At 38.5% G+C, this 19,471-nt stretch overlaps 1 protein-coding gene across 1 annotated transcript; it reads right to left on the bottom strand.

Moving 5' to 3' along the window:
• Positions 1–301: 301 nt before the first annotated feature.
• On the bottom strand, positions 302–18,301 carry PPIF (peptidylprolyl isomerase F). Its single transcript, XM_042460312.1, has 6 exons — positions 18,000–18,301; positions 11,238–11,268; positions 10,759–10,847; positions 6,004–6,100; positions 3,712–3,787; positions 302–2,082 (listed from the first exon to the last, which is right to left on the bottom strand). The coding sequence occupies exons 1-6, from the start codon at positions 18,228–18,230 to the stop codon at positions 1,947–1,949; spliced, it is 660 nt and encodes a 219-aa protein (XP_042316246.1). The 5' UTR covers positions 18,231–18,301; the 3' UTR covers positions 302–1,946.
• Positions 18,302–19,471: the final 1,170 nt, after the last annotated feature.

Here is a 19,471-nt window from a genome sequence, read left to right as displayed (position 1 = left end):
ACATAGGGAGAGGAGGGCAATAAATAATTGTTATTAGCTATAATTAATATAATTACCACACAAAGTACACTTGTCCCTACATATTCGCTAGGGTTAGGGGCACAAGACCCCCATCAATATGGAAAAACCACAAATAATGAAAACACCATGTTTTTACCTGAGAGAACACCTCTCTTGAAATCTCTAGGTCCTCCAGCGCAACTCTGCGGTCAACATCTGACAGACACTGACCACAGAACTGCACTGGAGGAGCGACAAAGGCCTAGTAAAGTATTCTCTCTAGGAATCTCTGTGTCTTTCAGTGCAACTTTTAGTTAAAGTTGACCATAGAGTTGCACTGGAGGACCCAGATATTATAGAGAGCACACATTAATCAAATCCGTGAATAATCAAATCCACAAATATAGAGGGATGAGTGTAGTTGGTAAAGCAGCTATTACACTTGCCCTGTACCAAAAGAGTAGGGCTAAAAAAAAATACAAACTTTGAGGATAGTCCTTAGGCACATTAGATTTCAAAACTTCACAGCTTCATGTAGAGGAGATTTGGCTAGTACCTATTCCTTCCAGGAAAAGAACATACCATATATACTTGACTGTAAGCCAAAAAGCTTATGCCCAAATTTGACCCTAAATTCCTAGGTTGACTTATATTTGGGTCAATAAAGTCATACTGCTTAGAAAAGAAGCACCACCCTGATTTATGAAATAGAGTATGTGTATATGTTGTGTATGTGTGTTGTGTGAAAGAGGTGATTCCCTTCTCAATCCTATGTCAAAACCTTCTCTCCTCCTCCTCCGGGTCTCTACCAAACACCCCATTTCCCTTCCTTCCCAATACAGTGTTGAAACCTTCTCCTCCAGCATCAGAGTAGTAGTTTTAGCTCATCGAGAGAGATGCAGAGGAGGAAGGGACAGAAGTGGTGTTTCACCCTTTACATCCTTTGTCTTACTCTTGATTTAACCATGGGTCCTATCAAAATCCATGATTTTGGCCCTAAAACTTATACATGAGGTCGACTTGTACACAAGTATATACAGTACTTTCCAGTTACAAGAAGTAGCATTGTTTTCTGAGTTACATCATAACAGTAGCATGTCACAAGAGTTAAACTGGTGCAGCTGAAGCAAAATTTTAGTGAATCCTGTCTTTAAAATTAAAAGTGTAATGATTCAACACAGGAAGAATTCAAAAAAGCCATAGGAAATGCAGAAATTTCATTATGTGGCTGTTACCAAATATTCTTGCAAAATAATTACTTTTGGGCTATCAAAAATCTCAAGTATATTGCTGAAATGTGCATTCTCAAACTCTGAACAGACTACCAAACAGAAAGGAAACAATCCACCAAAGGAAGAAAAAACACTGTTCAAATCAATTATCTTGACTGATCAACTGGACTTCCAAGTCAACATGATTAAGCATTTAGCCAGCCATGTTTGACGCTCAGTCCATAAAGGTTAGATATTTTTTCAAGTACAAAGTATCACTTGATACATCCATTTGAAATGAGGAGGTCAATTACCATTTCAATCAGTTTACAGGATAACCTTTAAACCACTCAGATGGAAAAACATCACTTAGGATTCTTAGCACTCCAGGTTCGTACTTCCATAAGATTCAGTTTGGTTCATGAAACAATTTGAGGTTTTCTAGTAAACCTTTGCTAGTAATAGTCTTTGACCATGCATTTCAAGCATAGCAAAAAAGTCTTCACATTTGAAGCATATATTTAAAAAATAGCACAACTGTTTTAAGCTAAAAAAAAAGCTGAAAATTGTTCAAATGGACTTTTAAAACTTCATTCTTCACACACTTCTGTTCTGGCTGATCATGGCTCTTTCTTATCAGTACAATCCAAACCCAGAAGAGAAATGTGCAAGCAATAATTCTTATCAATTCTCTCTTGTATCACTGATTCTCCAGTGATGCTGGCAGATCTCAAATTATGACAGCTGACCACAATCGGTAATGACTATCTTCTTTGAAGTCTTTCCACTTTTGGAGCCAAAGCTTTCAATTTTTTTCACAACATCCATTCCTTCCTTCACGTGGCCAAACACAACATGCTTTCCATCCAGCCTGCAAAAGAAACAGGGAAAAAACAACACAGAGCTCAGAGCAGGAGAATGGAGAACATGCTTTTATGATCCAAGAAGAAAAACAAATGATAAAAAAGACTTAATTCAGAACCTTAACACGTTAGTTAAGGAAGCTGGTTAAATTAAGGAAGGAAGAGTAGGCATGAAGTCTAAATTCATAAGCCATCATTTGTTACCATCCAGCAAATGAAAAATACAAACTAAGGCATGAAATCAGTTACTACTGCTATGCTTCTGTAAGGATCCTTCCACAACAAGAGGGGAGTTCTCAGTGGACAGGAAAAAGGAAATGGTGATGTAGCTGTAACTGGCAAAGATATGTGGATCAACTTGCAGTTGATTCTACAAATGTGAGTTTTTCATGTTCCCAATGGGATCATATGTTAGCTGCACATCTGATAATCTTTGGGAAGCTCTACTTCACATTCATAACAACTGTCCAAACTGCATTAGATTTACTTCTATTCAATTTCCAAGTGCAGTACATGACTCAAGTCCACATGCATTTATTTCCATTCAGTGCAATGGTATTTGGCTCAGACCTTAGGAGAGTCAACCAAATACCAGAGTCATCATGTATCAGAAGCCACATATCACAACAACAGCTTTGGCTTGATCAGACTAACCTGGCATGTGACAAGACCAGTAAGCAATTAAAGGCAATTTAATTCTTATGCTTATTATAGCATAGGTTTGTCCAGGTCACACTAACCCTCCAGTACAATGCCTAATGTTGCAATTCATCATATATGACTATCAAGTTGCCTTCACTCATCGTCTGACTAAGAGGCAATAAAACCTCCATGAAACAGTAACATGTTTTCCATGTACATTAACTATGTAGGAAAGTTACACAGGTAGATCAGTATCTAATTCTTGGTTCAAAATGATTAAGGAATATTACAGATACTGTAAATACTAAAGACTCACTTGCTCTTCCTGACGAATAAATTATTCTGTAATTGTTTGCCAGTAACATTACAGTTATACTAAAATATAGATGGGGAAAAAGTGAGATTTCAGCAGGTTGTGTGAACAAAACATTTCCCAACCACACCCTTGCTTTTAATCGTCGGTTTAGAAAATTGTGTCTGCTTGTTTCCTCAATATACTTCCCTGAACTGCTTCTGTATGCAAACACTTTTTTGTGTGCTCTGGTTATCATATTAAAGTGATCCTTGCCAAATGGGGACTACGCTGCGAAGGTATCAATGTCATATAAGTTGGTTTGACCACAAAACCAAGTGAAACTAAAGTGTTGCCCTCACTATCAGTGGGTAGCTAGTTTCATTTCTCTTTCCAGCCACTGCCTGAAAAAAATCATTGAACTGGGAGCATTTTCCTGAACTGGCAAATGTCTTTCACTTTACATTGCAAGGATCCAATTACATATTAGTCAGTGTAATATTAATCTAACTTAGAGTTATAAGAGAAACAGGTATTGTCAAAACATCCTAGTAACAGTCATATGTACTGCAGTTATTAAGATATGCAATACATAAAGTCATTCCTTTCCATAATATTCAACAAGAAACATAACCTGGGTAATTTACCAAAGTTTGAGAAAGCATTGTTAAAAGAACCATACACATACATCTAGAATGCTTACCAGTCAGTTTTGGCTGTACAAATGAAAAACTGAGATCCATTTGTGTTGGGTCCAGCATTAGCCATTGAAAGAACACCTGCAACAGAAACAAGACTGCAATTTAACTTCACAATTCAAAAGCAAAGAATGAACTGTAATCCAAAGAGATTTTGCATGAAGTCTTCCCTTGTATTTTTGAACTCTGCTCAGAATGCTGAATGCTGCTCTAAGAGAGTTTGCTAAATGTCCCTTGATAAGTAAGCACTAAAAGATCTGATACTGTGCTGCAAGAATCAAGACACCGGCTAATGTTTTTCTGGACAATTCTTTAAGCGGCACTAATTCGTGTTATCTGCCTTGCTAGGAATCCAAGATTTCCTTTCTGCCTTTTCTTTTAAGGTAGCTTCCAAATTCTGGACTCACACTCCACAACTGCTATGCATATTGCTTTTCACTGAAGATTTCAAAGTTCTGCTTGATGAAGACATCCTACCACACACACACAGCTGACTCAAATGAGTTTAAATACAAACAACTGAGAAGTAGAAGATAATTGTACAATTTAGAACTTTTGTTGGACTGAGATCTATGACTCCCTTCAAAATTTTATGCAATAATCCTGTTGGAAATAGTAAAGGTTCAGTCTCCCAAATATAACATCTTATCTTGTTGAATTCATATCATGATACCATATGCATCAAAACATTGTGGGAAAGTGAACTAAATATATCAGTTCCAGAATCAGACTGGTGTGCTATTTGGCCATCTTCTGTGTTGAAGTCAAGATCAGCTTTAACCAGAGATAACTTTCTAAACCTAGTACATAAATGGCATCTGACCCCTGTTAGGAAATCACAGATGATAAAATCAATTATCACCTCTGTGTTGGAGAGGTTGTCCTGTCTTAGGGACTTATGTCCATATGTGGTTACACTGTTGCAAAATTACCCACTTCTAGCACAATGTGATCAACCAAAGTGCTTCAATTACAAAACAAACAAACAAACAAAAATTTGTCCAGCTCTTTTGTTATTATGTGTCAAACTTTTAGTATTGAATATAACTAGAACAAGCTTCTAGTAATGAATACAGAATAGGTGCAGGTCTATGAAAGCTCATGCTACCAACTTTTCTCTTTCAGTTCATCTCAAAATTACTACAACTTTGCATACTGATTTTCCAGACTAACACAACTATGTCTTTGAGCTTTTAAATATGACTATTGAAGGCAGTGTTTGTCCTGGAATTCAAGAGAAAAAAGGGTAAATACGAAGTATCGCCACTGAAGTGTAATTGAGAACCTTTTTGGGGGCAATATCAATTCAACTATTGTTGAGTGCCTACAAGTCATGCCTGACTTATGGTGACCCTAAAGAAAACCTATCATGGGTTTTCTGGGATTGAAAGTACAACATGCCCAAGGTCTCACAGTGGATTCTCATGACTGAGTGGAGAATTAAAACCCTCATCTCCAGAGTTATAGTCCAACACTCAAACCACTGCATCACGCTGGCTCTCTAAGTCAACTAAGTAGTGCTATTATAGGTTACAGACCTAACAGTAAATAGCCATTCCCCTAGTTGACAGTAGTGGGGGAAAAAGTATTCTAGGCAATCAGTCCAGAAATTTTTGAAATGTAAGATTATGTTATAAGACATCCTTTCTATAGTTGAACTGGAGATTACCATTATACCAGAATAACTTCAACATGATCAGGTATTGCCTCTCCAAATTGGAGAATGGTTGGTAGTTCTGGGACATGGATATTATTTGTTTCTTTATATTCCAGTGCTAATTAAGAATGCCCCCAAGAAGTGAATCTAATGATTTAAAAGAAGGCAAATCCCTCCTCATTAGGATGAATAATATAACCACAATTCTTTCTCCACCAAACAAAGCCTTTGCTTACATCTTAATTAAACCTTGGTTTATTGTCAGCCCAACAGTTAATGACTAATTCCAGGAAACAGTTCAGAAGATTTACTACAGACCTAGACCAGATGAGGAGACAAACAAGAACTGAGCTTTATCTGAATACTGATCTCAAGCGATGTCACATTTACAGAACCATCAGCAAAAGTAGTTTCAGCAGGTGTTCCCTATATTAGGTATCCAAAATCTGCTTTAGACCTCAGCACCAGGCCACAAAACCCAAAGCTGTGACTATAACTACTCTTAGAAACTAGCCTTCTTGTTCATGAACTTACCATACATGTATTTACCATAAGAATACAGACCTGTTCCCATTTCTACCATTAGTTTCTGTAAGCAGCAGATGCAAGGGCCAAAAAAGGGGAAAGAAACTTTGCTTACCAGGTCCAACATGTTTAAGGATGAAGTTTTCATCAGGAAATCGGCTGCCATATATAGATTTGCCTCCAGTGCCATTGTGATTAGTAAAGTCACCACCCTGGAAAGAATAAAATTATAAAATTATTACAAGCACATGGATGCTATAATTTCTATCTAACAGAGGTTTAGCTCCCCATCTGCAAAACAGGGAAAACAATTCTATTTTCAGTTTTTATTTTGCTAAGAGCTGTTAAGACAATATGGGCGAAGCAGTTTGGAGGTATGATGCCTAGGATAATTTTGACTAAGGAAAATGAGGTTCAAATCCCAAGCAGCCATGAAGTTTAGAGGTTTTGGTCTTTGAGGTATCAGTGGCAAGAAGTGTGGCACCAACAGTTGTGAACAGTGTATGTGGGCTGTGACCATATGACATGGTAAGCCAGGGATGTTCAGCAACATAGGTTCACCCTGGCTGAGCAACATGCTTATGCATGCTGCGCCTTTGCTACTGTTTGTAGAGGGAGCAGCTAAACTTTTGTTTGTTTTAATAATAATAATTATTTGTTTTATTTATATACCACTATTCCAAAGATCATAGTGGTGAACAGCAAGCTAATTTGCCCCCAACAGTCTGGGTACTCATTTTAGCGACCTCAGAAGGATGCAAGCCTGAGTCGAGCTTGGGCCCTTTTGCTGGTCTTGAACTCGCAACCTTGTGGTCTTGAGTAAATGGCTGCAGTACAGGCATTTAACCACTGCGCCACCAGGGCTCCTTTTGCTGTATTAATTAAGATGCTGCTGCTATTCTAATTTATCTCCCAACAATCTAGAGACAGAACTCATGGTTTTAAGTTTGTTTAATGATTTCACTTAAACCAGGCTCAGGTGTTTACACGGTCAGACTTTCCAGCAACAAATACAGAAGCAGGACTCAAATGTGAACCACTCACAATTGATGGTCTGACTATTCACATGGAAAATATAGCTGCTTTGGATGGAAATGGGTGAAACAAATTGTTTAGTGCCTACTTTTCTTCCTCTCACAAAATGTCTAGCTGAGTTCATAATGTGGTCTGATGTCATAATGCTGGTGATGATGGAGGTAGGAACAGTCACCTTGATGTCACTTCATCGCACAAGGATTTTCATTATACAGTAGAGGAGCAACAGAGCTGGAGCAGCTGAACATGAGGATACTATTTCTGGGAGAAGTCGGAATAGTTTTAAGGAAGAATTGAGAATGGCCCTTTTTATCTGCAGGGGTTCCATTCTGTTCCCTGCCCCCATGAATGGTAAAAACTACAGGACCTCAAGACCCATGGGATTCAATGGTGGTGCACATGCAACTACTCTGCCAGGACTGTATGCCTGAGTGGCCACTGAAGTCAATGGGGCTTGCTGTCTGCAGATGCTCAAATCCATGGATGGCAAGCCTGCAGTTGGGGCGGGAGCACTATACTGCCATTTGAGATTTTATTTCACTGCTTTGTGTTGACAGTTTTAAACCTATCATATCTCTACAGCCCAGCAATATACATACCTACATGTGAAATGTTACATAGTATCAGTAATAGAAATGAAATAAAATCAGTTAAGTTATAAACTAAGTTGGAAATTTTTCTGATGAAAAGGAGCAAACTTAAACCAATCCAATTAAAAAATATAATCAGGTTAGGATTTCAGCATTAACATTTCTCCAGTATTACATTAAATAATAATTAATATATTTAAAAATTAATAATGATCATGAACAAATCTATAAATTAAATGAGCCACATTGCTATAGAGCCAATAAGTTTTAAACTACCCATTTGGTTCTTTAGACCCAAAGCCTTGGTTCTCTTGGATTTCTGCAAAACTAATTGCTATTTTGTTCATTTTCACACACCTTTTACTCAAGAGTTAACTGCAGTGGGAATTACTCAAGAGTGACTTCAAAGGGACTTTTCTGGCTCACGTTCTTAACAACTGATTCTCCTTCACCAATAACCTAGCAATAAAAAAAGAACATTTTCCCCACAAAAAGAGACATGTTCCCCTTCTCCCTAACGAAAAGATGACTATATCAGAGTTTAAAATTCCCTAAAATGCAGCTAATCTAAGTCTAAACTAGTACTAATTTTTGGCCCACTACTGGATTAAAATCACATATGAGGTTTTCACTTTCATCACTCTGGCAAGGTTGTCAGGTTGTTATCTAACTTTTAACATTAAATTTAAAATATTTTTTAAAAATCCTTTTTCCAACATAAATGTAATTCAATTAAAAATGTAGCATATTAACTATTAACTCAATATTAATTTTTTCTCATAGTTTTGGACCTTAGGGAATCTTTTACTACTAAAAAGATGCAGAATGTTCTAATTTGAAAGCTGTTGTTTAAGGACAGTGCTACACAAAATGGTAACATGTGAACCATGAGCTGCCAGCCTGCATCAAGTTATTAGCAAGCTACAAATATGGCCTAAATATGGTATTCGTCCCTGAAGAAAAGTAATACCAGTCTGCCACATCAGACAGTTCAAGAAGAATGTATTTAGGGTACATTCATACAAGCAAGGTTTGTAAACTATCCTTATATTTGTATATGTGCTGTGTTGTATTTTTTTAACTTAAACACCCTAAGTTCTAACTATATTTACTTTGAAATCAGTTATTCTGACAATATATACAGTAATATTATGATCCAGTTAGCTATTGTTAAGGTTGAAGCTATTATATAGTAGCAAGACCATATGCAATTTTTACTTGTACACCGCTATGATCAACGCGGAATAGCGGTCTATAAATAAAAATTATTAATAATAATAATAATAATAATATCATATGAAATTACCATCATATGCTGCCTTTCTGTAATAGCTTGTTCCATGGAAGAATAACATTTTTATTTAGTAAAATGATTCCAAGATAGTATACACTATGCTTTAGAAGAGGAACTGAAAAGTACTAAATTGAGTAATACGTTACGTATACCAGAACACACCTGTAAGCACACCCAATAGTATTTAAATTGTCACGGATCAGTCCCTCTAATTGTACCGATTAGCTATGCCATATTCATTTCACATTTTAGTTATGGAATGACATACACTCTTATTACAGCTTTAATAGCATACATCCATAGACACTCACACTCTCTTACTTTCATGGAAACTTACTTCAAAACAAGCAACCTATTCAGAGAGCCGAACAAACATAAACATAATATTTCAACCTTGAAATTGTGGGAGGTATAGCAGAAAGAGGGACCTAAATACACTAAAGGTACCAGATCCCATCTGATATTGGAAACTAAGCAGGGTTAGCTCTGCTTGGATGGGAGACTGACAATCAATACTAGGTACTGTCGGCTATAATTCAAAGGAAGGAACTGAGTATTCCTTGCCTAAGAAAACCCCATGAAACTCATGGGATTGCCAAAGGTCAATAGGCATACAGAGAGAGAGAGAGAGAGAAGAGGTGGGGATTGGGATATCTCCAGCTGCTCATTTCTGCTTTCCTCAGAAATGTCTTCAAAGCCATTTAACTTCATGGAAAGGGAAGGCCACAATTCAGTCTACCAAAAAAGTAGCGGCATTGACTCCTCTCTAATGTACTAGCTTCCCTTTAAATTTGAAAACACTATTCATTTGAAAACATCACTCCTCTGTGGCTTCTTTAAAACAATATGGGGTGATTCAGCATCCAAATTAGAAGGTGGTGTTGTCTCAACATGCTTTGGGTCAGACATTTTAGTGACTTAGCCCTTTTAACTGCAATACAATGTAATTATATAGTCTTTTTACGGTAACTATGTTAAAGATGGCAATGATATTTTTCCCTTTGAAATATGTATTCCTTCAACAGCAAAATAAAGGATAATGAGAACTGCACTGGCAAATAACAAGAAGAAGAGCTATGCTTTGAGTTTCCTTCTAATAGGCAAGGCTCATTACAATTCCACATGAATACTCTTGCTCTAACCAATGGCCCCTGTCAGGAAAGAGCTATTTGTTTCAACAGAAGCAAGAGACTGATAGTGATTCACAAAAGCACAAATAGTTTTACATAATGTTTCCCAAAGCAAGCAGGGAAGTATTAGCTAGTTAGTCACACTAAACAATTATTTAGTTGCCAAATTAAATAAACTGTGCTCCACCACCCACAGGTCCTTGAAGGAAAGACATGATGCAAACAAAATAAATAAAGCATTCTTCCCTGTAGGAAGAGGTTACCGCCTTTGCTTCTCATAACACTTTCTATTTAGCTGGTGATCAGAGCAGAGAAATTTGACCAGAGCTTTTGTCTCAAGCATTGCTTTACCACCATCACTTCTTTTAAAAACCTATTTTTTTAAAATGTTAGCAAGCACTTTCAGTTGATTACTATTAACAACTACTTTGATTATATCTATCTATCTATCTATCTATCTATATATATATATATAGAGAGAGAGAGAGAGAGAAAGACACATACAGTACACATATATAATTTGACCCTGATTCAAAACGTCTATAAATGAGTTAGCACCATGTCCACCATGGTCTAAACACCCTCAAGGCACCAGATCCCATTTGATCTTGTAAACTAACCAGGGTCAGTCCTGGTTAGTACTTAGATGGGAGACTGGAAACAAATACCAGGTGCAGCAGAGGAAGGAACTTGTAACTTTCATTGCTGGAAAAGTAGTTCCATCACCCATGAACCCCTTTTCAAAATGACATTGATGCAGCCAGCGATGAACAGTCTTCAACTGCTCTATCAAACACATCAAACACTTTGGTTTTCCTTACCTGGCACATGAATGAAGGTATCACTCTATGGAAGGTGGATCCCTTGTATCCAAAACCCTTTTCTCCAGTGCAGAGAGCTCTAAAATTTTCTGGGAAATGAAGATGACGAGAGAAAGCAGCTTGGTTTGAGTAAAAGCTAAACAAATGTAGTAAAGTACTTTGAATAGTGTTGTATTTCCTAAATACCCAAAGGGCACCAGATCCCATCTGATCTTGGAAATCATGCCAAACTAGCCCTACTTAGTACTCAGGTGAGAGACCACCTGGGAATACCAGATACTGTAAGCAATACATCAGAGGAAATAATATAAATATGGGAGGTGAAGTGAAAAAAATTCATCTTCTTTACATTACACTCCTTCAGCCACAAGCACTGATGCCAACTTTTAAGGCATTTCAGTTTTCCTTCATTTTTTTGCCAACATGATCTCAGCAAGAATTAAAAATCAAATTGAGCAATAACCAAATCTCTGCCTTACCTGCTGTCTTTGGCACCACATCAGCTTTCAACTGTTAAAAAAAGGGAAAAATAGACTGAGAAAATACATAACAGCTTTAAATTAGCTTACTTGCTAATTAGCTTACTTGCTGTTCACCACTATGATCTTTGGAACAGCGGTATATAAATAAAACAAATTAATTATTATTAAATATATGATCCATTCTTTAAAATTAAAAGCAAAGCAAAGGTGTATACAGTTTTACTACAAGGTCAGTACAGTGAAACCTGTACTGACCATGACCTTTGTGTATATACCAGCCTTACGAAGTAACATTTTAATCGATCTCCGTCTTCCTTCAGTTAAACATTTACACTTGTTAAGTCAAGAGTTTCTTAACAAAATGTTGGCTTGTGATGCTAACATAACCATTTTTCCTTCTATCTGATTTTTAACACCTTTTCCTGATGAAGAACTCAGTGAAGCTTTGAAAACTCACATGATGTATTTCATTCATGTTAGTTGGTCCAATCAAAGCATCACTGTTTTGTAGGTTTTGTATTTTGTTGTGTTTTACAGAAAGGACAGTGTTCCAAGAGCAAGTGCAAATCCTTCCAAGGACCCCTGCTGTACATTCAGCTGTACTGACCTGACAGGTAAAACAGATCAAACATGAAGAGAACTGTAATAAAAACCTATTTCACACATCATCAGACAACAAGTGACTATTGAACAACCAGAACCATAAGCTGCTCTAGCATAAATGTGTCCGTATAACATATGTTCCTCCAAAATGGTTAATTTCAGCTGTATATCTAAACAGCCACAAGTCTCAATCCAACTGTTAGTTCCAACTAGAATAGATCCATGGAATTAATGGGGACTTGATAAATCAATACTTATTTAGGCCATGTACCATGCCACTGTGGAGAGATCACTATATATAAAATTGTAGAATTATGAAAATTGTAATGTTTGTAGGATGAGCTGTATGACAGTTTGTTATGTGACCACTTATTTGCAGGTTAAGATGTATGACAATAAGTTATTTGTGGTCGGCTTGAGAAGGAACTGGAGTTCCCAAAGATTTCCACAGGATCTCTACTTTCATCTCAGTCTCACTAGCCTCATCTAACTGAAAAATAAGCATACTGTTTTTCATCTGGCACTTGATGCAGGGCGTATGACTGTTGAGACATTAAGTGAAAACATCTGGAATGCATTTCACCTGACATATAAATTAAACACTTTAGCCAACTGCCCTCAAATATGCTCTGTGTTAACCTGCAAGGATTTAATCTCCCAGGATTAGCATATAGATCCTATGTCCATGCAGCTGTGCTACACTTCATCCTCCAGTGTGGGAAGGTTGCTAGATTTTGCTCTCAAACTAGGAGACAGCAGTGGTGCAATCATGTCCAAAGCAGTTGTCAAAAAGTACATGTGCCACTATTTCCTACAAGGAAATGAGTAAGTAAATTATAGTCTACTGGAGCATATGGCAGTATGAAGCTAAGCTGTATTACACTGCAGAGCCGTCTGACCATAGATGCTAGCTGATAGTAAGGAAAAGAACATGGGCAGCAAATTCCCATGAAGCTTGATCTACATTTGCCAAGGTTACACTTTTCCAGAACTAGCTGGAAACCAACTCAGTGTCCAAATTCTGAATGCCCTGGCCACAATTTCTGTTTTTGAGCAACTTCTCAAGATAAGGCAGTTGGCTTCGCTATTGTAGACTCAACTGCTATTCAAAAGTAAAGGTGGAGTATCAGTCCACAAAATGCTCACAGATAACATAGGCTTGGAACGATACACACGATCCTTCTTAAATTTAACCCCTCTTGTTATTTAAATACTTTTTAATGAATAAGCTGAGAATCCACATATAAGAAGCATGCTTTTAGAACTGTTACTTTCTCACTCACACCTCTCTCATTCCACACTTAACTCTAAAGAAGCCCGAGATAGCTTGGCCCCCATATAAGCCTATCCAACATTTGAAATCTTTAGCACAAGTCCTGTCATGTGTTTCACTGCTCTACAAGGCTAGGCTTGTGGAATAATATGGCAAGGCTTTCTTGGTAGTAGCACTCCACCTTTGGAATCTCCTCTGGAGGAAAGTTAGAGGGACCCTATTCCATTTGAGTTCCTGGTGGGCAGCTAACTCTGTGCTGTTCACCATGGTCTTCAGTAATCCTTGGGCACTTTCACATGGCATAGTTATAGCAGTATGATTCCTCTTTAACTGCCATGGCGGCATCATAGGGAATCCTGGGAGTTGATGTATGGTGAGATACTGGAGGGTCTTGGCTAAAAAAATACCTCTCCCCAAACTTCTGATGTCTGTTGCCAGAGAAGTTATTGGTGAAATAACTTTGCTAAAAGGAGTCTTTAAAATAAATGTTGTTGCTGTTGTTATTCATAGTGCTATAACTGTGTAGTGTGATAGGATCCCTTAGAACTAGGTGTACCTGATTTTACTGTATACTTTAAAATTCCTTTTAAAGAGTTGTTTCACTTTCTTTCTACACCCTTTTATTTGTGTATTTAATGTTTTTACATGCTTTACCTGTTGTGTATCACCTCAAGAGCCCTGGTGTATTAAAAGGTGACAGGCAACTGCATTAAAATAAATAATAAATTCCTTTCATTTAATAAAAGTACTAAAGCCAGCATATTATCAGAAAATAGAGTTTCGCTTAAATTAACCAACATCCAAATTCTCTGACATTCAGTAAGTCTATTTTTAAAGCTAACAGCAAACAAACAGACGTTCCCCCTGAAAAGATGCAGAAAGAAGAGCAGCTAAAGGAGACAGCTTTTTATTTCTGTACAAATAAATAGTTATTTATGTACACAACAGTTGGAGAGCAGCTTTACTATTTTCAAAATACAGAATTTTACTAGGCTTCGCTGTATATAACACAATAGGCACTTTTATGGCTCAGTTACGCAGGCTGTATAGAGGCTGTGGATGCGTTGTTAGGAAAGTTTGTATGCAGAAGGACTGTGTTTGTAGGAACCCTACCCAAACTCTTTTATACTTTTCTCAGTTTTTTTTAACATCTGACTTTGACCTGTTCACTTATCAACATGTTCACTTAACAACACATGATGTTGCCGATAGGAATGAACTACTCAGAATCATTTGACAGTGTCATTGGGACAATTCATGATGCAACACATGTGACTCTTGGAAGTGAACCTAGAGCTAGTTACCTGTGGAAAGATTACATCTTCCATAGTCTCCTATGTAACTTTCCTAAAGATTCACAAGCCTTCAAAATCTTCTGATAAAGAAACATGAAAAAACCAAAGGACAAACAAATCAGATACAACACTATTTGTGTATGAACTGAATGAGATCACTAAAAAGTTATCCCAAATGTATTAGCTGCTCACAATATAGTTTTGTAAGTGTTAACAGCCTGTTCCGACATCTATCCAGATTAGGGTCACTCCCATCCACCAGATGAATGGGAGTTAATGGTTCCCCAAACCTGAGATGAGCCTCTATAATATACAAAATTAAAAATCCTAAACAAAGTATAATCTTTTGAAATATAACCATAAACACTTGGACTAACCAAACTCTACAACCACCAAATAAGGCTGTCTAGAATAAAAACAACTTGCAGTTCTCAAGAGCTTTACAATACCTATCTGATAAATATCTAATTGTCTTCCAATATGGGAGACGGGTTGAACAAAATATATACTATATCAGGTTAAAGAGAAAGTGTAATATCCAATCTCTGAGACTAATCTCTACAAGGGGGTATTGTAAAGTAATAATTATCACCTGGAAGTTATTATGGAATATTCAACAAAGGTGATGCAAAGAAGGCTCTCCTTGCAAAATATCAAGGTCTCAACTTTTGCTAATCTCAAACCTCCTGATTAGACCAGAGTTTGTGCACTGTAGTCTTTATGTAGAGATTTGTTAATACTTGACCCATCTTTGCTACTTCAGTGTCACATGTCAGGGTGATGGTGAGGAACCTGTATTTTTGCCAAGCAAACTTTAATTATCAAGTCATGGTTATATCTCATATGGAAATTAATGGTATTCATTGACAGGAATGATATTCATTCCAAATAAAAGCTCAGAGGGCCTATGCCTGTGGGGTGACACTACTGTAAAGGCACATAGATGGCAGGAGTATACATATTCAAGATACTGTACCATCCTAGTGTGCACTCACAAGGAAAAACAGGCCCAAACCACCCATTTATCACTGAAAGGGGGGCAAAAGACATATACAGTACAGCTTTTTAACCATGCTAAGTAGTGCAGAGAACTGCTCAATTTTGGAATACAAAATTATGATGGTCCCCATGAAGACACCCTAAAGAATTATAAAATGCTGTTAGCTGTATTAATCTATTCATTTAAAAAAACCCAAAATACTCAACTACAGTGGCCCCTCAGTTTTGGCGAACTTGAAGTCTGCGTCCCTCGCCTGTTTGCGGGTGGGAAATGGAGGGGGAGAAAATGGGGCATGTGCCCACAACGCACACCTGTGGGTGCTCATGGGTGCGCGCCACCATTCAAGCCAATGGGGCTTGAATATAGGCAAATTTTTGTTTTTGCACAGGGAGGGATCAAGAATGGACCCCTATGAAAACAGAGGGGTGACTATTTTTATCTTTACCATGAGCATGTCTTTTGTAAATACAAGGGGGTGGGAGGTCCGGCATTAGCCCCTTACCAATTACTTCAGGGTGGCCAACGCTTTTCCTTTGCAGGGCCTGTGTGCGCGTTGGGTGCCTTCAAGTTGTTTCCGACCTATGGTGATTTACAGTGACTCTACCATGGGGTTTCTTCAGCAAGATTTATTCAGAGGTGGTTTCCCATTTGCTTTCCCCCTGAGGCTGAGAGAGAGTGTGACTTGCCCAAGACCATCCAGTGGTTTCCATAACTGAGTGGAGCAGTGAACCCTGGACACCAGAGTTGTAGCCCAATAGTCAAACCACTATGCCATGCCATCAGAGCCTCCTAGTCCTTAAAATAGCAGGGGTTTCTTTCAGCAAAATCAAGTTCCTTGCCAACACGGAAGGTGAGGCAAGTAAGTGACTAAACTTTTGCCCACGACGGAGACAGGAGTCTTGTTCTTGAAGAGCAAGTCAACCCAAATGTGCTGGGAGACATATTATTTAACTTGCAAAGGGGTTTTCTAAAAGTTGGTAGTATGAGCTTCCCTAGAGTTGAGCCAAACATACCTCTGAGGAAGGAGGCTCAAGCCTAGGAAAGCTCATGCAACCAGCATTTCCCTTGCAGTTCAACTCAAAGGTGATATAAGATCCCTTTGCATGCAGATTTACATGGCTGTATCTTTGGACTCAAATGTATGAAAGCTTATGCTACAAGTTTTGTCAAACACTTAACCTCAAAGGTACTACAAGGTCCCTTTCCATACTGATATTCCAGATTAAGATGGATGTATCTCTTAACTAAAAACACAGTATAACATAAATATCAGAACACAATATTTTGACTATTTGTTGGATTTTTTTAGCTGTACAACAAGCAGAAATAATAAAAGCTTGTGTCTTCTTGGACTTGCACAGGGTGCCCAGATGCCATAACTGCCAAGGAAGACAAGGCACCTCAAAATGGAGGACATTCCAGGAAAATGCAGGACACGACAAAAGAAAAGCTAAAACACTCTGGTAAATGTAACATTTATGCTTCTCAGTCAGGTTCAAAATGGGAGGATATTTTTGAATCCCTCCTGAGCAGAAGCCTGAAAAGGAGGACAGGTCCTGAAAAAGGAGGGCATCCGGTCACCCTGGTCTTGCATGATTGGCAGTGTGTCATAACTACAAAGGAGGACAAGGACCTCAAAATGTAGGACCTTCAAGAAAAGATGTAGGTCATGACAAAAGAAAAGCTAAAAATACCCATATAAAGTTGTTTTAATGTGTGTGGTTTTAAATGCTTTTAATATCTGTGTAATTATATTCTAGTTTAAACAAATGACCTATTTTAAGATTCCAACACTTTTGTTTTTGACCTGTTTTAATATTCCAACGCTAATGTTTTAATTCCATTTTGATTGTCACTTTTGTAAGTTGTTAATAGCGCTGTGTTTTTAGTCTGTAAGCTGCTTCGGGTCCTAATTCTGGGAGAGAAGCAGGATTTAAATTAATAATAATAATAATAATAATAATAATAATAATAATGTAAATCACTGCTTCTCAGTCATGCTCAAAAGGGAGGACATTCAATGAAAAATGTAGGGCATGCCCAAATCAAAGCCCAAATCGCTTATATGAATGTAAGACCCATGCTTCTCAAAGGTGCTCAAAATGGAGGACACCCCAGAACAGATGTAGGACATGGACACCTAAAAGCCGAAAGCGGTTATACAAATGCAAAACCCATGCTTCTCAGTCACTCTCAAAATGGGGGATGTCCAAGAAAAACCTATGGCATGAGCATAAAATAAAAGCCCAAACTACTGATATAAATGTAAAACCCAATGGTGCTCAAAACCCATGCTTCTCAGTCATTCTCAAAATGGAGGACATTTCAGAAAAAAATGTAGGACAGGGACACCTAAAAGCCAATACTGTACTTATTTGGATGCAAAATCCATGCTTCTCCATCATTCTCAAAATGGGGGACCTTCAAGGGAAGAATGACCAAGTAAGAGCTAAAAGACACTCATGGAAGTAGAAGGAGCCTATGCTTCTCAAAATGGGGGAGGTTTTGGCATCCCCTTCCTGGGCAGGAGGGCCCTGAGATGGAGGCTAAGGCTTCCCTTCCTCCCAAGGGCACCTTGAGAGACTCACCTTGAGGACCACTCTCCCCAGAGGCTGATTGTCTGCGCCTACATCCAAGAAGACCAAGGGGTTGTCCTTGTCCTCCTCGTCCTCCTTCTCCCCTCGCCCCCCACTGCAGCCCCTGCGCCCATCCGAGGAGGAGACCTGCAGGAGAAGCAGCTCCCCTGCTGCGGCTCTGGGTCCCTGCTGAGGCCGCACCAGGAGCAGCAGCAGCCGGCGGGCAGAGCTCAAAGACAGCATGGCTATTATGGCTCCTCAATAGGAAGAACTAAGTCTCCAAATGGCGCCCGGAACCTTAGTGCTGGGCTTTGGCTTCGGGGAGCCCCTTTTTAAAGGGCGCGCTCGCTGACTCCGCAGCGCCCCTAGCGGCCACCTGGGCGCCCGTGACGTCACCAGGCGCCTTTATATAAAAACCCGGAAGTGCCCCTCCTTTGGCCTGTAAGCCCTTTATAAGAGGTTTTGGACTCCAGCTCCCAGAAGCCTCAGCCATGTTGGCCAATAGGGTGGGATTCTGGGAGCTGGAGTCCAAAATCCCAATGAAAGAGTACAGGACTTTAAGTTACTGCTTTATACTGAAGTCTAAGAAAGCTCCTGCTGCCAACTTCTTTATTTCAGTTAGTCTGACTAGGGCTGCCATAATTGTCCACTAAAACCCGGGACAAAATGTAGGACAAATTCTAGACCAAACTGTATTAGTCTCTCAAATCATGATTCCACAGACTAACATGGCTATATCTTTGAATTCTTTGCCTTCATGATGTTTAGGGTGACCCAACCTCTTCCTCCACTTCGACATTTTGCAACAGGGATTTCCAAAATGTCCTCCATTTTGAGCATGTCCATACATTTACATTTATAGGAGTGGGTTTTATTAAGCTTTTTGTTTGGTAACGCACTACTTTTTATCTTTCCCGGAGACGTTTTGTGGTGCTTTGCTCTCTCCTTTGTGGCTATGGCATCGTAAGCCTGGCTTTGTGAGGAGAAACCAGTGCAGGCTGTTTTTGGGGTGTTCCCCCCATCTCTGTTTGGTTCAGATTCAAATATTTTTTGGCTCTGTTGTGAGGCATAGTGGGTAGAGCAATAGCCCCCAAAGAAGCCCAGTGTTCATCGTCTTATTGGCATTTTGTGTGTCGTCACCTACCACAAATTGACTTTGCAGAAACGGGGTTTTAAAATAACGGGTGTTGTTTGTCAGATGCGTTGGTGCGAAAGAGAAAACGCAAAAATAATCTGAACAGAAAACTCATTTGTATCTTCAGATTTTAGTGAAAGTAAAAAAGGAGCTGGTTTTGACGACTTTGCTTTTGGGTTATTTTTGTGTTATTTCTTTTTCGCTCAAACGTTGTCTGAAAAACATCCCGCAAATACGAGTTTTTACAACTTTTTGTTAGGGTAACCCCAAATGTTGTCTGAAAAACAACCTGCAAATGCGAGTTGTTTTCAGTTTAAATTTATTTCCTGCATGGGATTTGTCCCATGTG

The sequence above is a fragment of the Sceloporus undulatus genome, chromosome 3 (assembly GCF_019175285.1).
Source record: "Sceloporus undulatus isolate JIND9_A2432 ecotype Alabama chromosome 3, SceUnd_v1.1, whole genome shotgun sequence".
Lineage (NCBI taxonomy): Eukaryota > Metazoa > Chordata > Lepidosauria > Squamata > Phrynosomatidae > Sceloporus > Sceloporus undulatus.
Note: the sequence above shows the minus strand (reverse complement) of the source record. Positions and strands in the feature narration are given on the sequence as shown.

Bases quoted from the DNA above. Each gene is read 5' to 3' on its own strand.
- PPIF (XM_042460312.1), bottom strand. From the start codon at position 18,230: ATGCTGTCTTTGAGCTCTGCCCGCCGGCTGCTGCTGCTCCTGGTGCGG. The intron at 3,788-6,003 runs GTAAGCAAAGTT...TTTCTGTTGCAG, and splicing joins CCTTAAACATGTTGGACCTG to GTGTTCTTTCAATGGCTAAT. The intron at 2,083-3,711 runs GTAAGCATTCTA...TTTCTTTTGCAG, and splicing joins TGTACAGCCAAAACTGACTG to GCTGGATGGAAAGCATGTTG.